This window comes from Triplophysa dalaica, chromosome 1 (genome assembly GCF_015846415.1).
Source record: "Triplophysa dalaica isolate WHDGS20190420 chromosome 1, ASM1584641v1, whole genome shotgun sequence".
In the NCBI taxonomy this organism is placed as follows: Eukaryota; Metazoa; Chordata; class Actinopteri; order Cypriniformes; family Nemacheilidae; genus Triplophysa; species Triplophysa dalaica.
The window spans coordinates 34,140,574-34,156,527 of NC_079542.1; the positions used below are offsets into that span (position 1 = coordinate 34,140,574).

At 43.8% G+C, this 15,954-nt stretch overlaps 1 protein-coding gene and 1 long non-coding RNA gene across 7 annotated transcripts; one reads left to right on the forward strand and one right to left on the reverse strand.

Annotated features, from left to right (window-relative positions):
• The first annotated feature begins 1,852 nt into the window (after nt 1-1,852).
• On the forward strand, nt 1,853-12,975 carry LOC130414724 (uncharacterized). Of its 6 annotated transcripts, none has more exons than XR_008905724.1 (7): nt 1,853-2,031; nt 10,463-10,967; nt 11,047-11,097; nt 11,204-11,476; nt 11,907-12,040; nt 12,187-12,275; nt 12,479-12,975. It is a non-coding gene; the product is annotated as an uncharacterized LOC130414724 (long non-coding RNA). The 6 variants fall into 6 exon arrangements; XR_008905816.1 differs by having other exon boundaries at nt 11,204-11,262; XR_008905718.1 differs by having other exon boundaries at nt 11,204-12,040.
• A 1,210-nt stretch (nt 12,976-14,185) lies between these two features.
• Nucleotides 14,186-15,138, reverse strand: LOC130414327 (epidermal differentiation-specific protein-like). Its single transcript, XM_056740211.1, has one exon. It carries the CDS (start codon nt 15,093-15,095, stop codon nt 14,577-14,579), a length of 519 nt encoding a protein of 172 aa, XP_056596189.1. The 5' UTR covers nt 15,096-15,138; the 3' UTR covers nt 14,186-14,576.
• Between the last annotated feature and the right edge of the window lie 816 nt (nt 15,139-15,954).

The window sequence follows — 15,954 nt, forward strand, 5'->3', positions numbered from 1 at the left end:
CATGTCTCAATTATTCCTGCCCACTAAAAGGTGCACATGTATATTTACTTACCCCAATAGCTCTATAAACTATTTAAAAAAGTTAAATCAATTTATATAATCGCTATGAATCTACGACATGTTGATGTTGTCATGACATCACCCATACCTAACACGCAGAAACGTTAAAATTTTAAACACAAATAAAATTGACCATGAAATCCTCACCTTATTCCAGAAAAGTCGCAGATCCAATGCTGGGTTGTAGCTACAGCTGAAGCTCACGTGCATGAATGTTGGGGCTGGGGGAAGGGCGTGTCTGGCCTGAATTATGTTGGTTGATGCTCGAAAACACCCTGATAAAAAGGTTGACTGGCTCAAAGTATTTTGAGTATTTTGAAAATACAAAAATACTCATCTTAAATGTATTTAAATACAAATTACATTAGATTTTTCCAAAGGCTTTAAAATACAAAATACAAAATACTATTTTGTATTTCAAATACGTATTTTAAATACATGTATTTGAAATACTGCCCATCCCTGCAGACATACTACTCTTATCTCACTCATGTGTCTGAGGTTAACAAACAGAAATCTCTGACTTCTGAAGTGGGATTATCAGTCTTTGAAACATCAGGTGGTGCATTTAGAACAGCAGAAAATACCTTTTGAGATGAATCTTTCTGATGCTGGTTCGGACATCATGGTTTCACACTTGGGTGATGCTTTTACTCAACATCTGACCTCTGACACTTGACCACAGGAGATGTGACTCTTAACTTTTCAGTCTTTACTTTACAGTTTGCAGGACATTCTTGGAAGAGATCTTTTTGAATCTGAAAGGTCTTGTACAGAAGATCAGTTCTGTTATTTTGCACAATCAATCACTTGAGATTTCTAATAAACCCTAAACACGTCCATCAAAGTGTATGACTGTATGATTTACTGTAGTGATATGAAGATGGCTTTCCGCTTGTAGAGATTCTAGTGATTAGATTTCAATGTTTGATGTTGTGAGAGAATCTGTCCGACAGCTGAAAGACAAACTGAAGGATTTCTGCAAAGAGGAGATAAAGAAGTTCTCTTAAAACAGAGCATGCTGACATTACGAGCGAATGTATTATTACTTACCAATATTATCCACCCAAAACAAAAACAATAACATCATAGATGCGAAAAATATTAATTTTATATCGTAGAAGTTGTTTCACACATGATTTATGTGTGTTTGAACAGATATTAGTGAACACAATATTTCACATTAAACTGGTCTAATAATTCTATCATTCTTCATGTTACAGTGTAAACACACCTTATTTTTACATCAAACTGTTTTATATGATGAGCGTCCTTTCACAGCTGCTGCTGAAATATGTAAAGCCTGTCACAAAACAAATCATTCTTTGAAAAATTACTCAAACAGATGAACAACATTAAATACATGAAACTGATCTCATAGTATCAGATCAAGAGGAAATGTTCATTAGAATCACAGAGATGAAGGAGACGGAACTCTACCAAACTGATGAAAAGAAGCACAAACAAAAGATAAAGAATCAGACACTGAATGTAAAGACAGATACACGTGAAGATTATAATGTCATATCTATTAGAGATCTCGAAGCATGATAGAAATAAAATGAGACACAGTGTAAATTATTGACTTATTCAGAACACAAGATGTCTGTCACAAATAGAGGACAGACCCAAAAGCAGATGCGTTTGAATAGTCTTTAATAAACTCAGAAGGTTCAATAAACAAATATAAACACTGCCTTAAAAGGCCAAAGATAAACAGGAGTGAGCCAGAATCAGAGTATAACGGGCGAAGGTCAATCGAGGTGCCAACCGGATCCGTGGGAGTGAAGAGAAGTCTGTGTCAGACTGGCAGGGTCAGGCGAGGCGCGAACGTCATCCAAGGGGAAATAGCAAAGCCGTAATAGAGCTGACAGAAAGAAGATTCCAGCACAGGTACTGAAGGGGAAGACCCCGGCGAGACGACCAGCCTGTGAACGAGCCACCACCAGCAGAACGACTGGAGAGAAAAAGGTTAGAGACAAGACAAGACGAGTAATGGTAACGATGAGAGAATGAAAACACTGGCAACGGAAAGGAAAGCAGAGGCTGACTATAAGGTGTAGGCAGATGATGAGAAAGTAACAAACAGGTGTGCGAGAGTGTGAGTAAAAACAGCTGCGTGGAGATCGCCAGGAAAAAGAGAGGAATGTTATTCCCGAGACCTGACAATATCGTCATTAGATCTGAAATACCTTGAATGTCAATACAAAGACAACATTTAACATCAGAGAGAAAAATACATGAGCAATTCTAGACAGAGAATCATGAAGCACTTCGAGTTTAATACATATGATTTATGAAAGAAATAAAAACACATTCTGAGTGAATTTGAAGATTTATTCACAGGATGTTTTTGGGTTAACAAGCACTCACATGACAAAGCCTAAGAAAGCTGTTACAAAAGACAATGAAAGCTGAGATGAGATACTTTTCAGAAGTTTGTGGCTCACATCAGAGGCGTTCAGTACATGAGATGAAATGAACTGAACTTCAGATTCTCTAATGAATGATTCATGATGTGATGAGATGAAATGGAATGCTACTATCACTAATGTAACCTGATGTTTGTTCAACTGAAATGCTGTCAGTGAAGAAGAGAAAAGTCTTCTTCTTGACTTTAGACATTATTGAAAGTGTAGATGAATCACTTTGGGTCGCTCTGAAGAAGTCTGGTGATATTCACATGTGTGTTGACCTCCGAAAACAAAACAAATCTGTGATCACAGACAGTTCCCTTCTGTAGTATTGTGATGAATTGATGTCTATATATACTGTACGTTTTTATTCTTCAATCCACTTGGTAAGTGTCTCCTTCAGCTCTTCTTACATGAAGAAAGTTGTGATCTAAATGTTTGAGACAACATGCTTCTGGCTTCACTACTGTTTGGATGTTCTTGCTTACTGCTCTGCGCTTTGCTCCATGTTTCTGAGCTTTTCTCGGATTTCACTACGATTTTTACTTCAGCAGATCAGCACAGAGATCAAACAACACATTTTTGGCACAAACACTAAAACACAAAACTCTTCAGGACTGAAATAATACTATGAAGAAGGGCACTTTTGCCTCCCACAACCAGTCGTTTACATTCTGGATACAGGAAAACACATCTGCCTTCATTCAAACAGATGATACAGAAAATGTCTCTTGTGGTGGAATCTATTTGCTGCACAAACTGCAGTCAGAACTCCTGAAGTGAACTCATCCAAACACTTCAGAGTCTTCATGTTCAATGCATGCAAGTGTTATTTTGTCAGTACTTTTCTTGTGAATTTCTAGGTATTGTGCTGAAAGGTGCACCACACATTTTATTTATCATCATTTACAGGCCTCCAAAATATTCTCCAGCGTTTGTTGAAGAGTTCGCAGAACAGCTTATCAATGATCAAGAGTATCAATTTTCTCAGAGTTTGACTGTTTTGTTATTGCAGTGGATTTTAATATTAACAGAGCTAATGCAGAAATCAACACTACCGAAGAAATGATAACTGTTTTAAACACCTTTGACTGGATTCATCGAGTGCTCAGGAGTAATCGTAAATCCTCAAGAAGACAGAGTTATGAGGACACCTGCAGGACAACTGGAGAATTGCACCTAAACTAACAGAAGGCAAAACTTATAGAAACTAAATGCATGATTTGCTGAGAAATTGGACAGATGAGATTTATTGTTCTCTAATTGCAAGGTTCATATTCATGAGGGTTTTGTCTTTTTATAGTGTTGATTGTGTAATAAATCCCTGTTCCCATATCGTCCATGTCTCTGCCTGCAATTGGGTTCCCTTTCGAGAGCGGTCACTTCGACATTGCGGAGACCGCATATGAAACTCCTCCTCTTTTTCACTTTTCCTGAAATCTTATAGGATAACGCCAGTAAAAAAACTGGCCAATTGTCGCAAGAATGCAACCGTATGCAAATACTGACGAATCCAGACAGTATAAATACAGTGCATGTGACGACAATCCTCAGAATCTTCTTTTTCACGCTGCCATCGTTGAAGACGCAACTGGATATTTTTCACCGCATCCGATGGCTTCATACTGTCGTCTTTGCGCGGGTCCCATTGACCCGCAGGATACGCACGAGCACTGCATTGCCTGCCTGGGCCTGGCTCATGCGGAGGCTGCATTCTGCGAGTCCGATTGCGCGCACTGTGCGGACCTGCCGGCGCGTGTCTTGAGAACTCGCAGGAACATCGCTCGTGGAAATATAGGGTCAAGGCTCACTGCCACCAACGAGTCGCTGGTGAGTCTACCCGCTCCAAGGGGGAGCGGCGACGACACGGCTCCGGGCCGCTGTCCTCTGCCGTCACCCCATTCCCCAGTCCTCTACGCCGACGAGAGTCTTCGTCCCCCGCCTTCCGTCTTGGGCGCCGTTTCCTTCGGCGCTGAGGAGGACGACGACTCCATGTCCATCTCGGCTTCAGACAAGGACTGGGCAGGGTCGGAGCGGGATCGCCCCGACCTAGAGAGCACCCCGGACCTCCACGAGGAGTTCATGAGGGTCCTCGAGAAGGCCGTCAGCGAGCTCGACATCACCTGGAGTTCACCTGAGGAGCCGGCAAAAAGTAAGCTCGACTCGTGGTACCTTCAGGCGGGCCGCCGTCAGGCCACATCAAAGAGGAGTGCGCCATTCTTTCCAGATGTCCACGAGCACGTGGTGAAATCGTGGTCTGCTCCTCAGTCGGCGCGCGTTCACGCCGCTACGCAATCCATGTTCGCCCACGTGGTCGGAGCGGAGGCCCACGGTTACGTGCGCATGCCACCCGTCGAGGAGACCCTCGCCGCTCATTTGTGCCCTTCTACCACCTCGCTGGGCTCGGACCCAGGCCTGCCGTCGAAGCCGTGCAGGTTTACCGCTCATCTCGCCGGTAAGGCTTACGCATCCGCCGGAGAAGCCGCTTCCGCCTTGCACGCAATGGCGGTGCTGCAGGTGTTCCAGGCTAAGATCCTTCAGTCGCTGGATAGCGGCAGCCTGGAGGCGGACGCCACGAGGGATCTGAGGGCAGCGACCGACTTCGCTCTGATGGCAACGAAGCGGACCGCACAAGCTATCGGCCGATCCATGGGGTTCATGGTCGTCCTACACCGTCATCTCTGGCTTACGTTGGCGGACCTGAAAGACGCTGACCGTAAGTCTCTCCTCAACGCCCCGATCACTCCCTCCGGCCTCTTTGGTGACGTCGTGGAGTCGGTGGTGGAGCGCTTCGGGGAGACGCAAAAGCGCGCCAAGGCCATGAGTCACGTGCTCCCGCGACGCTCTTATCAACCGTCTCCTAGAGCCCGTTCTTCATCCGCGTCGCACTCCGCGCAGAGGCCGACCAAACAGCACGCTGCTTCCGCCCAGGCTTCTCGAGGTCGTGAGCCGGATGCACGGCCTAAACAATGGTCGGGCCCGCCTAAGAAGAGGTACGGGCCGAAGGGAGGACCGCAGAGAGGACCGCCGCGCCACGACGGTTGGAGCGTCATCGTCTGCCAAGCCGTCATCCTGACGGACCTATAAAGAGGAGGAGAGAGTTTGTGAGCGTTCCGGTGGCCCCCAAACGCCGCTGTTTGCATCAGTTTTCCCCCGCGGTTGCGGGCGAACATTGCAATGTTGTAAATGTCTGTGTAAATGCAATAAAAACACATACCTGTTCACAAAAAGAGCTCTTTCCCCCTCACACGACCAATGCTGCGTTCCTTGCCCTGCCACGGTGCAGCGCGAAGCCGCAGTTAATCCCGACTATAACCAGCCTTCCCTCGTCCACGGTCTTTCCCGTGGGCGAGAGACGGCTGGAGTCTCACGCACGGGCTATTTCCCCGCCAGTGCAATTAGCCTCGCTGCACCAGCGTGCTTCCCTAAACGGTCCGCTGACGGTAACGCCCGAAGAGATTCGGCCATTATGTCTGTTTCTGGACGCGTGGAAGGCCATTCCGGACATTTCTCATTGGCTACTAAATGTGATAGAACACGGGTACACCCTGCAGTTCAGACGAAGACCTCCCCGCTTCAGCGGTGTGGTTCCGTCGCTTACGTCAGCGCAAAATGCGCCTGTGTTGAGGCAGGAAATCGGCAGCCTGCTCGCGAAAGGAGCGATCGAGCGTGTCCCTCCGAACGAGCGAGAAAGCGGGTTTTACAGCCGGTACTTTGTAGTGCCCAAGAGAGATGGTGGTCTGCGTCCGATTCTGGACTTGAGACCCGTCAACCGAGCCCTTCACAAGCGAGCGTTCAGAATGACAACTCTAAAACAGATCCTGGCACAAGTGCGTCCCGGGGACTGGTTTGCATCCGTGGATCTGAAGAATGCGTACTTTCATGTTCAGATAGCCAAGCGCCACCGAAAGTTTCTGCGATTCGCTTTCGCGGGTTCAGCGTACCAATTTGCCGTACTCCCGTTCGGACTGGCATTAGCACCGCGCACATTCTCGAAGTGCGTGGACGCGGCGCTTTCCCCTCTCAGAGCGAGCGGTATGCGCATTCTGAATTATCTGGACGACTGGTTAATTTTAGCCCACTCACGGGAGGCGCTATCCGGTCATACGCAAATGCTGCTTCGTCACTTGACATCCCTGGGGCTACGCGTGAACATGCAGAAAAGCAAGCTCACTCCGAGTCAGTCAATAACGTATCTGGGGGTATGTTTCGACTCAGTGGAGATGCGCGCTCGCCTCTCTCAAGAGCGGACGGAGTCCATCTCTTCAGCTCTACATCTGCTCAGATCGGGTCGGTCTGTTCCACTGAGGGAGTTTCAGAGGCTTTTGGGTCTCATGGCGTCAGCCTCGGCGGTCTGCCACCTGGGTCTTCTGCACATGCGACCGCTACAGTTTTGGCTGAAGGCTCGTGTTCCATGGAAAGCATGGTCCTCGGGTCGAGTGCGAGTCCCGGTTACACTCAGTTGCCTCAGTGCCCTGAGCCCATGGCGCGACCCAAGCATGTTCAGTCGGGGAGTTCCCCTGGGGCTGGTTACGAGACGCATAGTCGTTACGACGGATGCGTCGTCCTCGGGATGGGGTGCAGTGTGCGAGGGCATGCCGGCATCCGGCCTTTGGACACAGTCACAGAGAAAATGGCATATAAATTGCTTGGAGCTGATGGCGGTGTCTCTAGCTCTCCATACTTTCCAGTCGAGACTGGAGAAGAAACATGTCCTGATTCGCACCGACAACATGTCCGTGGTTTCGTACATAAATCGCCAGGGAGGAGTCCGCTCAGGAACTCTTTTCAAACAGGCTGCGAGTCTCCTACTGTGGGCAGATCGGCATCTACTCTCTGTCAGGGCAGCGCATATCCCCGGTCGTCTGAACTGCGGAGCGGACATGCTTTCGAGGGAGGGTCTTCCGCACGGAGAATGGAGGCTTCATCCAGACTCAGTGCGGTCAATTTGGGAGCGCTTTGGGACGGCGGAAGTGGATTTATTCGCGACGAGCGAGAACGCGCACTGCCCGCTGTATTTCTCGCTGACCCATTCCCCCATGGGGAGCGACGCTCTGACGGTGCGATGGCCGAACGTTCGGCTTTACGCGTTTCCTCCGGTGAAGATTTTGCCCCTGGTGCTGTGCAAAATCAGAGAGGAGACGGCGACGGTGATCCTCGTCGCTCCGTTTTGGCCGAATCAACCGTGGTTTCCGGACCTAAGCGAATTGTTAACGGCACCGCCGTGGCGGATTCCCCTCAGGAGAGACCTGTTGTCCCAAGCGAACGGCACGATATTTCACCCCAGCCCGCAGCTGTGGAGTCTTCATGCCTGGCCTCTTCGGGGGTTTTAAATGCACTTCCTCAGCGTGTACTTGACACTATTTCGGAGTGTCGAGCGCCTTCCACCAGGCGTTTATACGCTCTCAAATGGGGGGTGTTTGTTAAATGGTGCAGTAGTAACAATATCGACCCGATGTCCTGCCCCGTGTCTGATATTTTATGCTTCCTGCAGCACAGGCTGGACAGCGGCGGACTCCCGTCAACACTGAAGGTTTATGTGGCTGCTATCGCCTCGTTTCGTTCCCCGGTTGATGGGCAATCCATTGGAAGGCACATGCTGGTAGTCAGATTCCTCAGAGGAGCGAGGAGACTTTTTCCACCGCGATCCCCTTCGGTGCCGCCTTGGGACTTAGCGCTGGTGTTGAAGGCTCTCTCCTTTCCCCCATTCGAGCCTCTGGACGCGGCTTCCCTAAGAGAGCTCACTCTAAAAACCGTTCTCCTTCTTGCCCTTGCTTCGGCTAAGCGCATAGGGGATTTACAAGCGCTCTCAGTCGGCGCTGATTTCATTCGTTTTGGAACCGGCGACTGCAATGTCACTCTCCGGCCGAAATCGGGTTATGTGCCAAAGTCTATGTCTACCCCATTTAGAGCACAGGTCATTTCTTTGCCCGCTTTGTTTTCCGAGTCGTCAGACTCGCAGAATGCAAACGCTCCGAGAGCGGTCTGCCCGGTAAGGGTTTTGCGGGCTTACATTGATCGCACGGCCGGTTTTCGGCAGTCTGAACAGCTCTTCGTCTGCTATGGTGGGGGAACTAAAGGTCGGGCTGTTTCAAAGCAGAGGCTCTCTCACTGGGTGGTGGACGCTATTACCTTAGCGTATGAGAGTCAGGGACAGAACTGCCCATTCGGTATCAGAGCTCATTCGACTAGGGCTATCGCCTCTTCGTGGGCTTGGTCTAGGGGCACATCTATTCAGGACATATGCTGTGCGGCTGGCTGGTCTTCGCAGAACACTTTCGCCAGGTTCTACAGATTGGACGTGTCCTCTTTGTCGTCTCAAGTCCTCTCGGTGAGTGCTGATGACTCTTTATCTTCTACTTTATAATCGCTTATGCTACACAGTGGTTGCCGCGTTGCTGTTTATGCTGTGCTTGGTGTACTTTTATATCTCTGTTATATCCGCCCGGGATACCGTGCTGGCTCTTACTGTTGTGGTGTCTGCCCTGTTTCAGCGCAGCCCGCTGCATTCGTTGGGTTTGGATATGCAAATTTGGCAGGAGCCCGATATAGCAGTTCATTGGCCGGTTCAGTGATTTAGCAGTTTATTGGCCGATTTAAGCCAATCAGCTGTTGACGCTTAGCGACCTCGTGAATGGTTAAAATAGTATGCTTCCCATGCTTGTGTGTTTTAACCCAGTTTTTCTGGCTGATTTTGCAAGCTCTCACGGCGGGATTGTACTACCGTTCCATATGCGGTCTCCGCAATGTCGAAGTGACCGCTCTCGAAAGGGAACGTCTCCGGTTACTTTCGTAACCTCGGTTCCCTGAGAAGCGGGAACGAGACATTGCGGAGAACGCCGTGTTCGCCGCTTATCACCGTGCAGGCGTTCTCTCGTAGATTCTGAGGATTGTCGTCACATGCACTGTATTTATACTGTCTGGATTCGTCAGTATTTGCATACGGTTGCATTCTTGCGACAATTGGCCAGTTTTTTTACTGGCGTTATCCTATAAGATTTCAGGAAAAGTGAAAAGAGGAGGAGTTTCATATGCGGTCTCCGCAATGTCTCGTTCCCGCTTCTCAGGGAACCGAGGTTACGAAAGTAACCGGAGACGTTCTCTCCTCCGAGTTTCATGACAGGCACGTCTGTAAGATGTCTGCTAAAGATCTGGAAAACATCTTTAGATAAAAAAACATCTTGGAAAAGACCGTTTTGCATTCATTCAAAGTTATTAACATTTAAAGACATCTTCTAGATTTGTATCGTCCATAATGTAGCGCCTTTGCGCTTACATATGTATTTTTTCCGGTTTCTTTTTCTAGATTTCTTTTGTTTCTTTTTATATTTCAAAAATTGTATGATGTTTATTTTACTTGTAGAGTAAAGGACTATTTATTTTTTGCTCAATTTATTTATTATTTCAATTTTTGGGGCGATTTTACTTATTCCCATAATCCCTTGGTCACATATATTTCTCCACTTCCTGCCTTACCACCTCCACGACAAGAAGCTGCAATGATTAACATGTTTGTCAAATTATTAAGAAATTTGATATAAGTAACTCGTGTAAGACTCTATATAACATATTTGAAATAGGCCTTATGTTTTGCATAGAGCCTATACTGTGGCCAAATTGGTACCCCAAATAATGTCACGCCCGTATTGATGATTGTCCTCCGGTTTTTTATAAATAAAATAACTCTCAGATTCAGTACATTATTGTTGTAGCCTCTCTTTTTATACATAAACGCAATACCTATATATAGATAATAACCTGTCTAGTTTACATCATAGGATTTATATAAAATGCACAAAAATATTTAAATGTTATAATTACTTTTAGATATAAATCTTCCCTGCTGTTTTCTTATCTAATGTATTGTTATGTATTTGAAAAGTTCATTTTTAAAAACAGATTTTTTGGGTTAATAAACTCCAAATTTGTTCTTTCAGTGTCATGAATGAAAGTTTAATTAGAGCACCTGACATGCGTTTTTCTTCCAGCAGATGGCGATCAGGAGCAGTGATGTGATGTTGTGTGTCACCACCACTGCGGAGCGAGTGACCGAGCGTCTCTTTTCATGACAAAGATGGAGATATTTTCTCTCAAGAGTCTCAGACCCTCCAAAATCATCCTGCTGGCTTTGAGTTTCTGTGACTTTATTGTATTTATTGTCCCTGCAGAACAACACAACATCTGGGGCCCGTTTCAATAAGGAAGATCAACCAAGACCGAATTAAAATCTGAACTCGGAGTTGATTTACTCAGAGAATCACTACTCTGAGTTTTCAGTTTCAGACCAGCTGATATGAGTTAGTTCAAACCACTCTGAGTTTGTTCACCCTAAGTTACGCGCGTGCACCATGGCTATAAAAAAACCATCATCAATTGAGTAAAGAACGCACGCACACACAAACACACACTTTGGCCTTTTTCTTTGTCTCCGCAGATTCTGATGGTTTGGTTGGCCTTGTGGAACCTCTTGTCACAACAGAACCCCAGGCAGTTGTAAGTGGCCTAACCAATGCAGAAAAATGTATGGGCATTCTTAAAAAGTGAATACTACACAAAATGCACATATTCACAGGATGAAGGGGATGAAGAATCCTTGTCTGCTGACACAGAGAGGCCTACAGAGGTAATGTTCATGTGATGTATCTCCAAATCACACACTCTGTAGTAGACCTCTAGAGTTCTAGTTGGTATATGTGCACGAACTGACATGCTTCTCATTTTTTGAACAGAGCATGGCAGCACAGGAGGAGGGTCCATCAAATTCTGACACACAAATTAACGCAATTCAGTAATGTTCAGTAAATGTCATTGTCTGAATCTGCAGAACTTTTTAGAACTTGAACATCTAACCTCAGTCTTGTGTTTTTCAGTTGCAAGTTAAGGAGCTATATAGGCTCCATCTCGTAAAACAATTACAAAAGACTGATAAATAACTTGTGTACTTGGACCATCAGATTGTAAAAACAGATTTGGAAATTGAGTTGTTTAGGCACAAACTAGAGGTGGGTGTACAAAATAATGGAACAGTCTTACAACCTTTTATTGTAAGGATGATTTTAGTCATCCAGACGATGTGATACAAAAAGACATTCTGCACAAATATTAAAGTCACTCTAGTAAGTGCAGATTCAGTTTATTTTATGCTTATTGAACATATGTTATTGAAATGTACGAAACTGCTTGTTATTTCTTTTCTTTTTTTACTAAAGATTTGACATATTACTACTAGAATAATATTTATAACTCCTGTTTTTGTTGAATATCACATCATGACTTGCTTTTATAACATTCACATGGCATGTGTACATCATGAACTATGCTCGCACTAAATTCACATGCTGATAAAACAAAGTCTTGGTTAAATGTAGATTTGTATTTGTAAGATTATGAGTCACTTTCTGACTTTTTCACATGTGGTTGTATTTCTAATAGACAGGCATCATTCACTCTGGAGTTATACTGAACTCATATCATGATGTGAAGTTTAATCTCCTGGGGAGGGTCTTTGCCACACTAGGGGTCTTTGTCACATCCGTGTTTCAAGTGTGTTGTCAGAGCTGTCAAAGGTAAGATATTTGCAAATCCATTGAAAAATAATAATAAAGATTTATGAATTTAAATCATGAAAATTGAGGTTTGAGAAGGACAGCAGCAATCTTAAGTATTTCCAAAATGTCCAATTAATGATTTTTATGAATTGTTTCATTTACAGGATCTTGTGATAAAAATCCTTAACCTGGATCCTTCACACAGTCATTTCACATCTAAACGTTACAGCCCAAAAAACATGTAAACAGCCAGGTACAAAGATTATTTTGGCCTATATAGGCAATTTTGCACTTTCATGACAACTGTGAAGGAGGAGTTTTTGTATCCATAATATCATATTAAGTGAATATCATTTCACTGTGTGGCAAGGGGGGCCTGGTTTAGCACGGAGAGGGAGTGTCGGGAGAAAGACTGCAGATCAAAGGCTAAGTGAAAACACCTGCTTCTTATTCCAGTAATTGGCGAGGAGACGCATTTAAGGCGGGACGGAGGAGGCGACAAGGAGAGAGAAACCAGGCTGGGAAAACGTGTGTCGGGAGCCAGAGAGACGGCGCGTCCAGGAATACCAAGAATCTTCAAAGCAGAGAGTTTTGTGAGAGTGAATGAGCGGGTGTGCAACCCGGAAGTATTGCAAATAAAAAGCATCTACGGTTTCCCAGCTACACTGACCCCAACTCCTTTCTTCCTTATCTCAGAACTTGTTATACACAGCAATGCATTTTACACATGCAAGATCCTTTTTTTTTTTAACTTTTTTAATTTACACTTGTTTATATTCTATATATTTGATATATTAATTTTGCTTGTCAAATCTGTTGTGTTCATGAGTAATGTGGAATGTTACTATTTGTGTATACTATTTTTAAATAGTAATGCTGTGCTGTTGTCACGTGATGAGACGTTGTGTAGGGGAAGAGAAGAAAGTTGAGTAAAGAAAGTTACGGATTCACTACTCTCGTGTGGCCTGTTTTATTCTTACTTTATCTTGATTACACCACAAAATCGTTTAAATCAATTCTGTAAATGTTAACAGTTATGCTAATAAAACTGTGACCTGCAAAAAACAGTTTGTGGGATTGAGTTTATTGTATCTCTCTGTTGTTTCTATTATCTGTGAGTGGATTAGCAGCTTTCTCCTTTGGTCTACTAATGATACAATATTGTCATGTTTCACAGTATGACATGAGAACATTAAACTCTTTAACTACTGAAGTATAAAGATCTGTTCACCTGGTAGTCATTCTGAAGGTGATGGCACACAAAATCAAGCCTCAGGTATTTTCATAATATCTTTTGCTGATATATTCTGTTTGTAAGATTTAATTTCCGCATAAATGAATACAAGCCTGCAAACTAATGGATTGTGAAGTTTTTAAGCTCACTTAATACATTCCTGGCTAGATAGTTGGAGGAAGGGTTTCCCTCTGGCTATATGAGGAAATTACTTCTAGGCTAAACATTCTTTGTCTTACCTGCTATACCTTATTTGCTCATTCTGTGAACCCCTGTACATATGAAACCATCCAGAGGTGTTTTGGTACCTATATAAAGACTTGTAGATTCTAAAATAAATGACTTCAAGATCTGGATGCCTTGGTGTCTGATTCTTGTGCTCCCAGATCTGCAGAAGAATTCCCTAACAACCTATTTTTAGAGTTCGAAAGGAACCTGAAGTTTAACACTGTGCAAAAGATTTTTCTCAAACAATCTATTAGAAAAAACATAAAATCAAAGCTCAGTCTTAATGAACCTGATTTGTATAAACTAAACTAACTAACCATCTACCTTCTGGCAAAAGCATTGAACTGGTTAATGTTTTACCCTCTGATGAATATTTTACTCTAATAATGCCAACAGTCTAATACCTATCTGAACTAACTGAACGGTCTTTATAGATCTTTTCTAAACTTATAGAGACGTTCTGTATAGATAGATGGATCATTCAACGCCTCTGAAAGCCCTTGAAACAGAGCTCATCTGTGTCTCTCGTGTTTCTGAGTGTTCATTTGCAGTCAAGCACATTTACGTCAAAAATAACGATACTAAAATGTATTTGAAACACCCGGCTACATGCAATACAATTACATATTTATTTAAATAATACATATAAACTAAATCTATTGTGAAATAAATGAAGGCTAAAATAATGACAATGAAAGCAGTCAGATTTAAGGTGTCTTTATTTCTTGAGGAAACTCTTGCAAAGACACGGTTACTTCTGCAGCATAAATGTATTTTCTATACAAACAAGGGAAATAACAGTATGATCGGTGATTATTACAAAAATGACTCATAAGTTGTATTTTACTGCACACTTTTACTGATGTTGATCACTTCACCTTAAAACAAACAGCAACAGAAGCACACAGTGCACTTTTTTCATTTAACAAATTGTGTGTCTTCAGACGGTTGTTTTTAAGTTGCAGTCTTTGTTTTCTTTGTCACTCATTGTGGATTTTCTTCAGATCAAGTCATTCCCCTCACCTGCCTGATGCTTAACAAAAGGGTTTTGTTTACATTCAGCTGCTACAAGAGTGTTGTGAATGAGGATTATCAAGCTTTTGACAGCAGGGGACGAACATGGCTGATCACATCATTAAAGCCGATCGCAACATAATTGGGAACTTCTTGCCCCGGGAAGGAAACAAGCTGCCTCCCCTCACGATTGGTATGCTCGTACAGAACCCAAACACCACTCTTCACTTTATGGGATGTAGCTGTGTCACCAAAATCAATATGATGAAGATTTGTCTCCTGGTTCAGAACTACATCTCCTCCTGCATAATTTTTGTGCTGAAACAGCTGGATTTCAGGGTTCCTCAGGTCTTCTGTGATTATTCTGAGAGAAGAAAATTTCCCTTTGTCCACAAGGGTAGGGTACTCTCCTTCCTCAAACACCCGTTGATTTCCGTCATAATTGATATCGTGATATGCGACCCATGGTGCGCCGATGACTTTCAAAGATGAGATGCTGTCGTTCAAGCCTTTCTCTACCAAGTTCAGCACATTGCCTGTGAATTCAACGCTTCTGCCGGAGAATCCTTCACGTGTGTAAACGATGATCTTGTTCATGTTGAATGAAGGCTGGAGAACACTACGTTTATAGCTCGAGGTTGCCGTCTTTTAAAGCAGCAAAGTGGGCGTTGACAAGAATGTGAAAATGACAGTTTCAGGTTTGGTGAAACCCTATAGGCCGCGGTCGCTTGAGACCCCACTACCTGGAGGGCGACACCAGCTCCCGTCCCAGAAAGTTAGCTTTAATAAGTTTACTTTAGTAACGGTTTCCGCCCCAAAACTTTGGTGAATGAAACAATATAAATGAGTTAAAGAAAATAAGAAGCCCTGATGTAAAATAAATAGACAAATAGTGATTAAATTAAGTGAGATCAAATAGTTAGGTTCAGCTTTTTAAGTTTAAAAAAAATAACTTGCATGTGTTGACCCCTATGTGCATTTATGAAACCCCTTGTTGTTGTTCAGGAATAGTTTTTTATAATTTCCAGAACTTGTTGTTTCAGAATCCACCCCCCCCCCAGGGTTTGCAGAAGAGATAAGGATTTGGTTTCAGAATGGCTGTGAATGAAGCAATACAAGATGAGTTAAATGTCTACATAAGCCGTGGGAAATGTCTTATTGGGCAATTCAACTGTCCTGAAATAACTAGTCCTATTAAGAGAATCTAAGAAGCCCTGATGTAAATTAAAATAGATAAATAGAGATGAAATGAAATGCGATACAATAATATTTTGAAGTCAGGTTTTAAAAAGAACTTTACTGAGTGGAAGTGTGATGCATGCAGTCAGTTGTTAAAATGAAAAAGAAGATCCAGCTATGTTTGGGGATCATCTGTCCCTCTTCCTACCCAAACACCCCTCCACTCCCAAACCAACACGCTGCTTTCACCATGGCTGTCTTTTTACCTGCCAACATG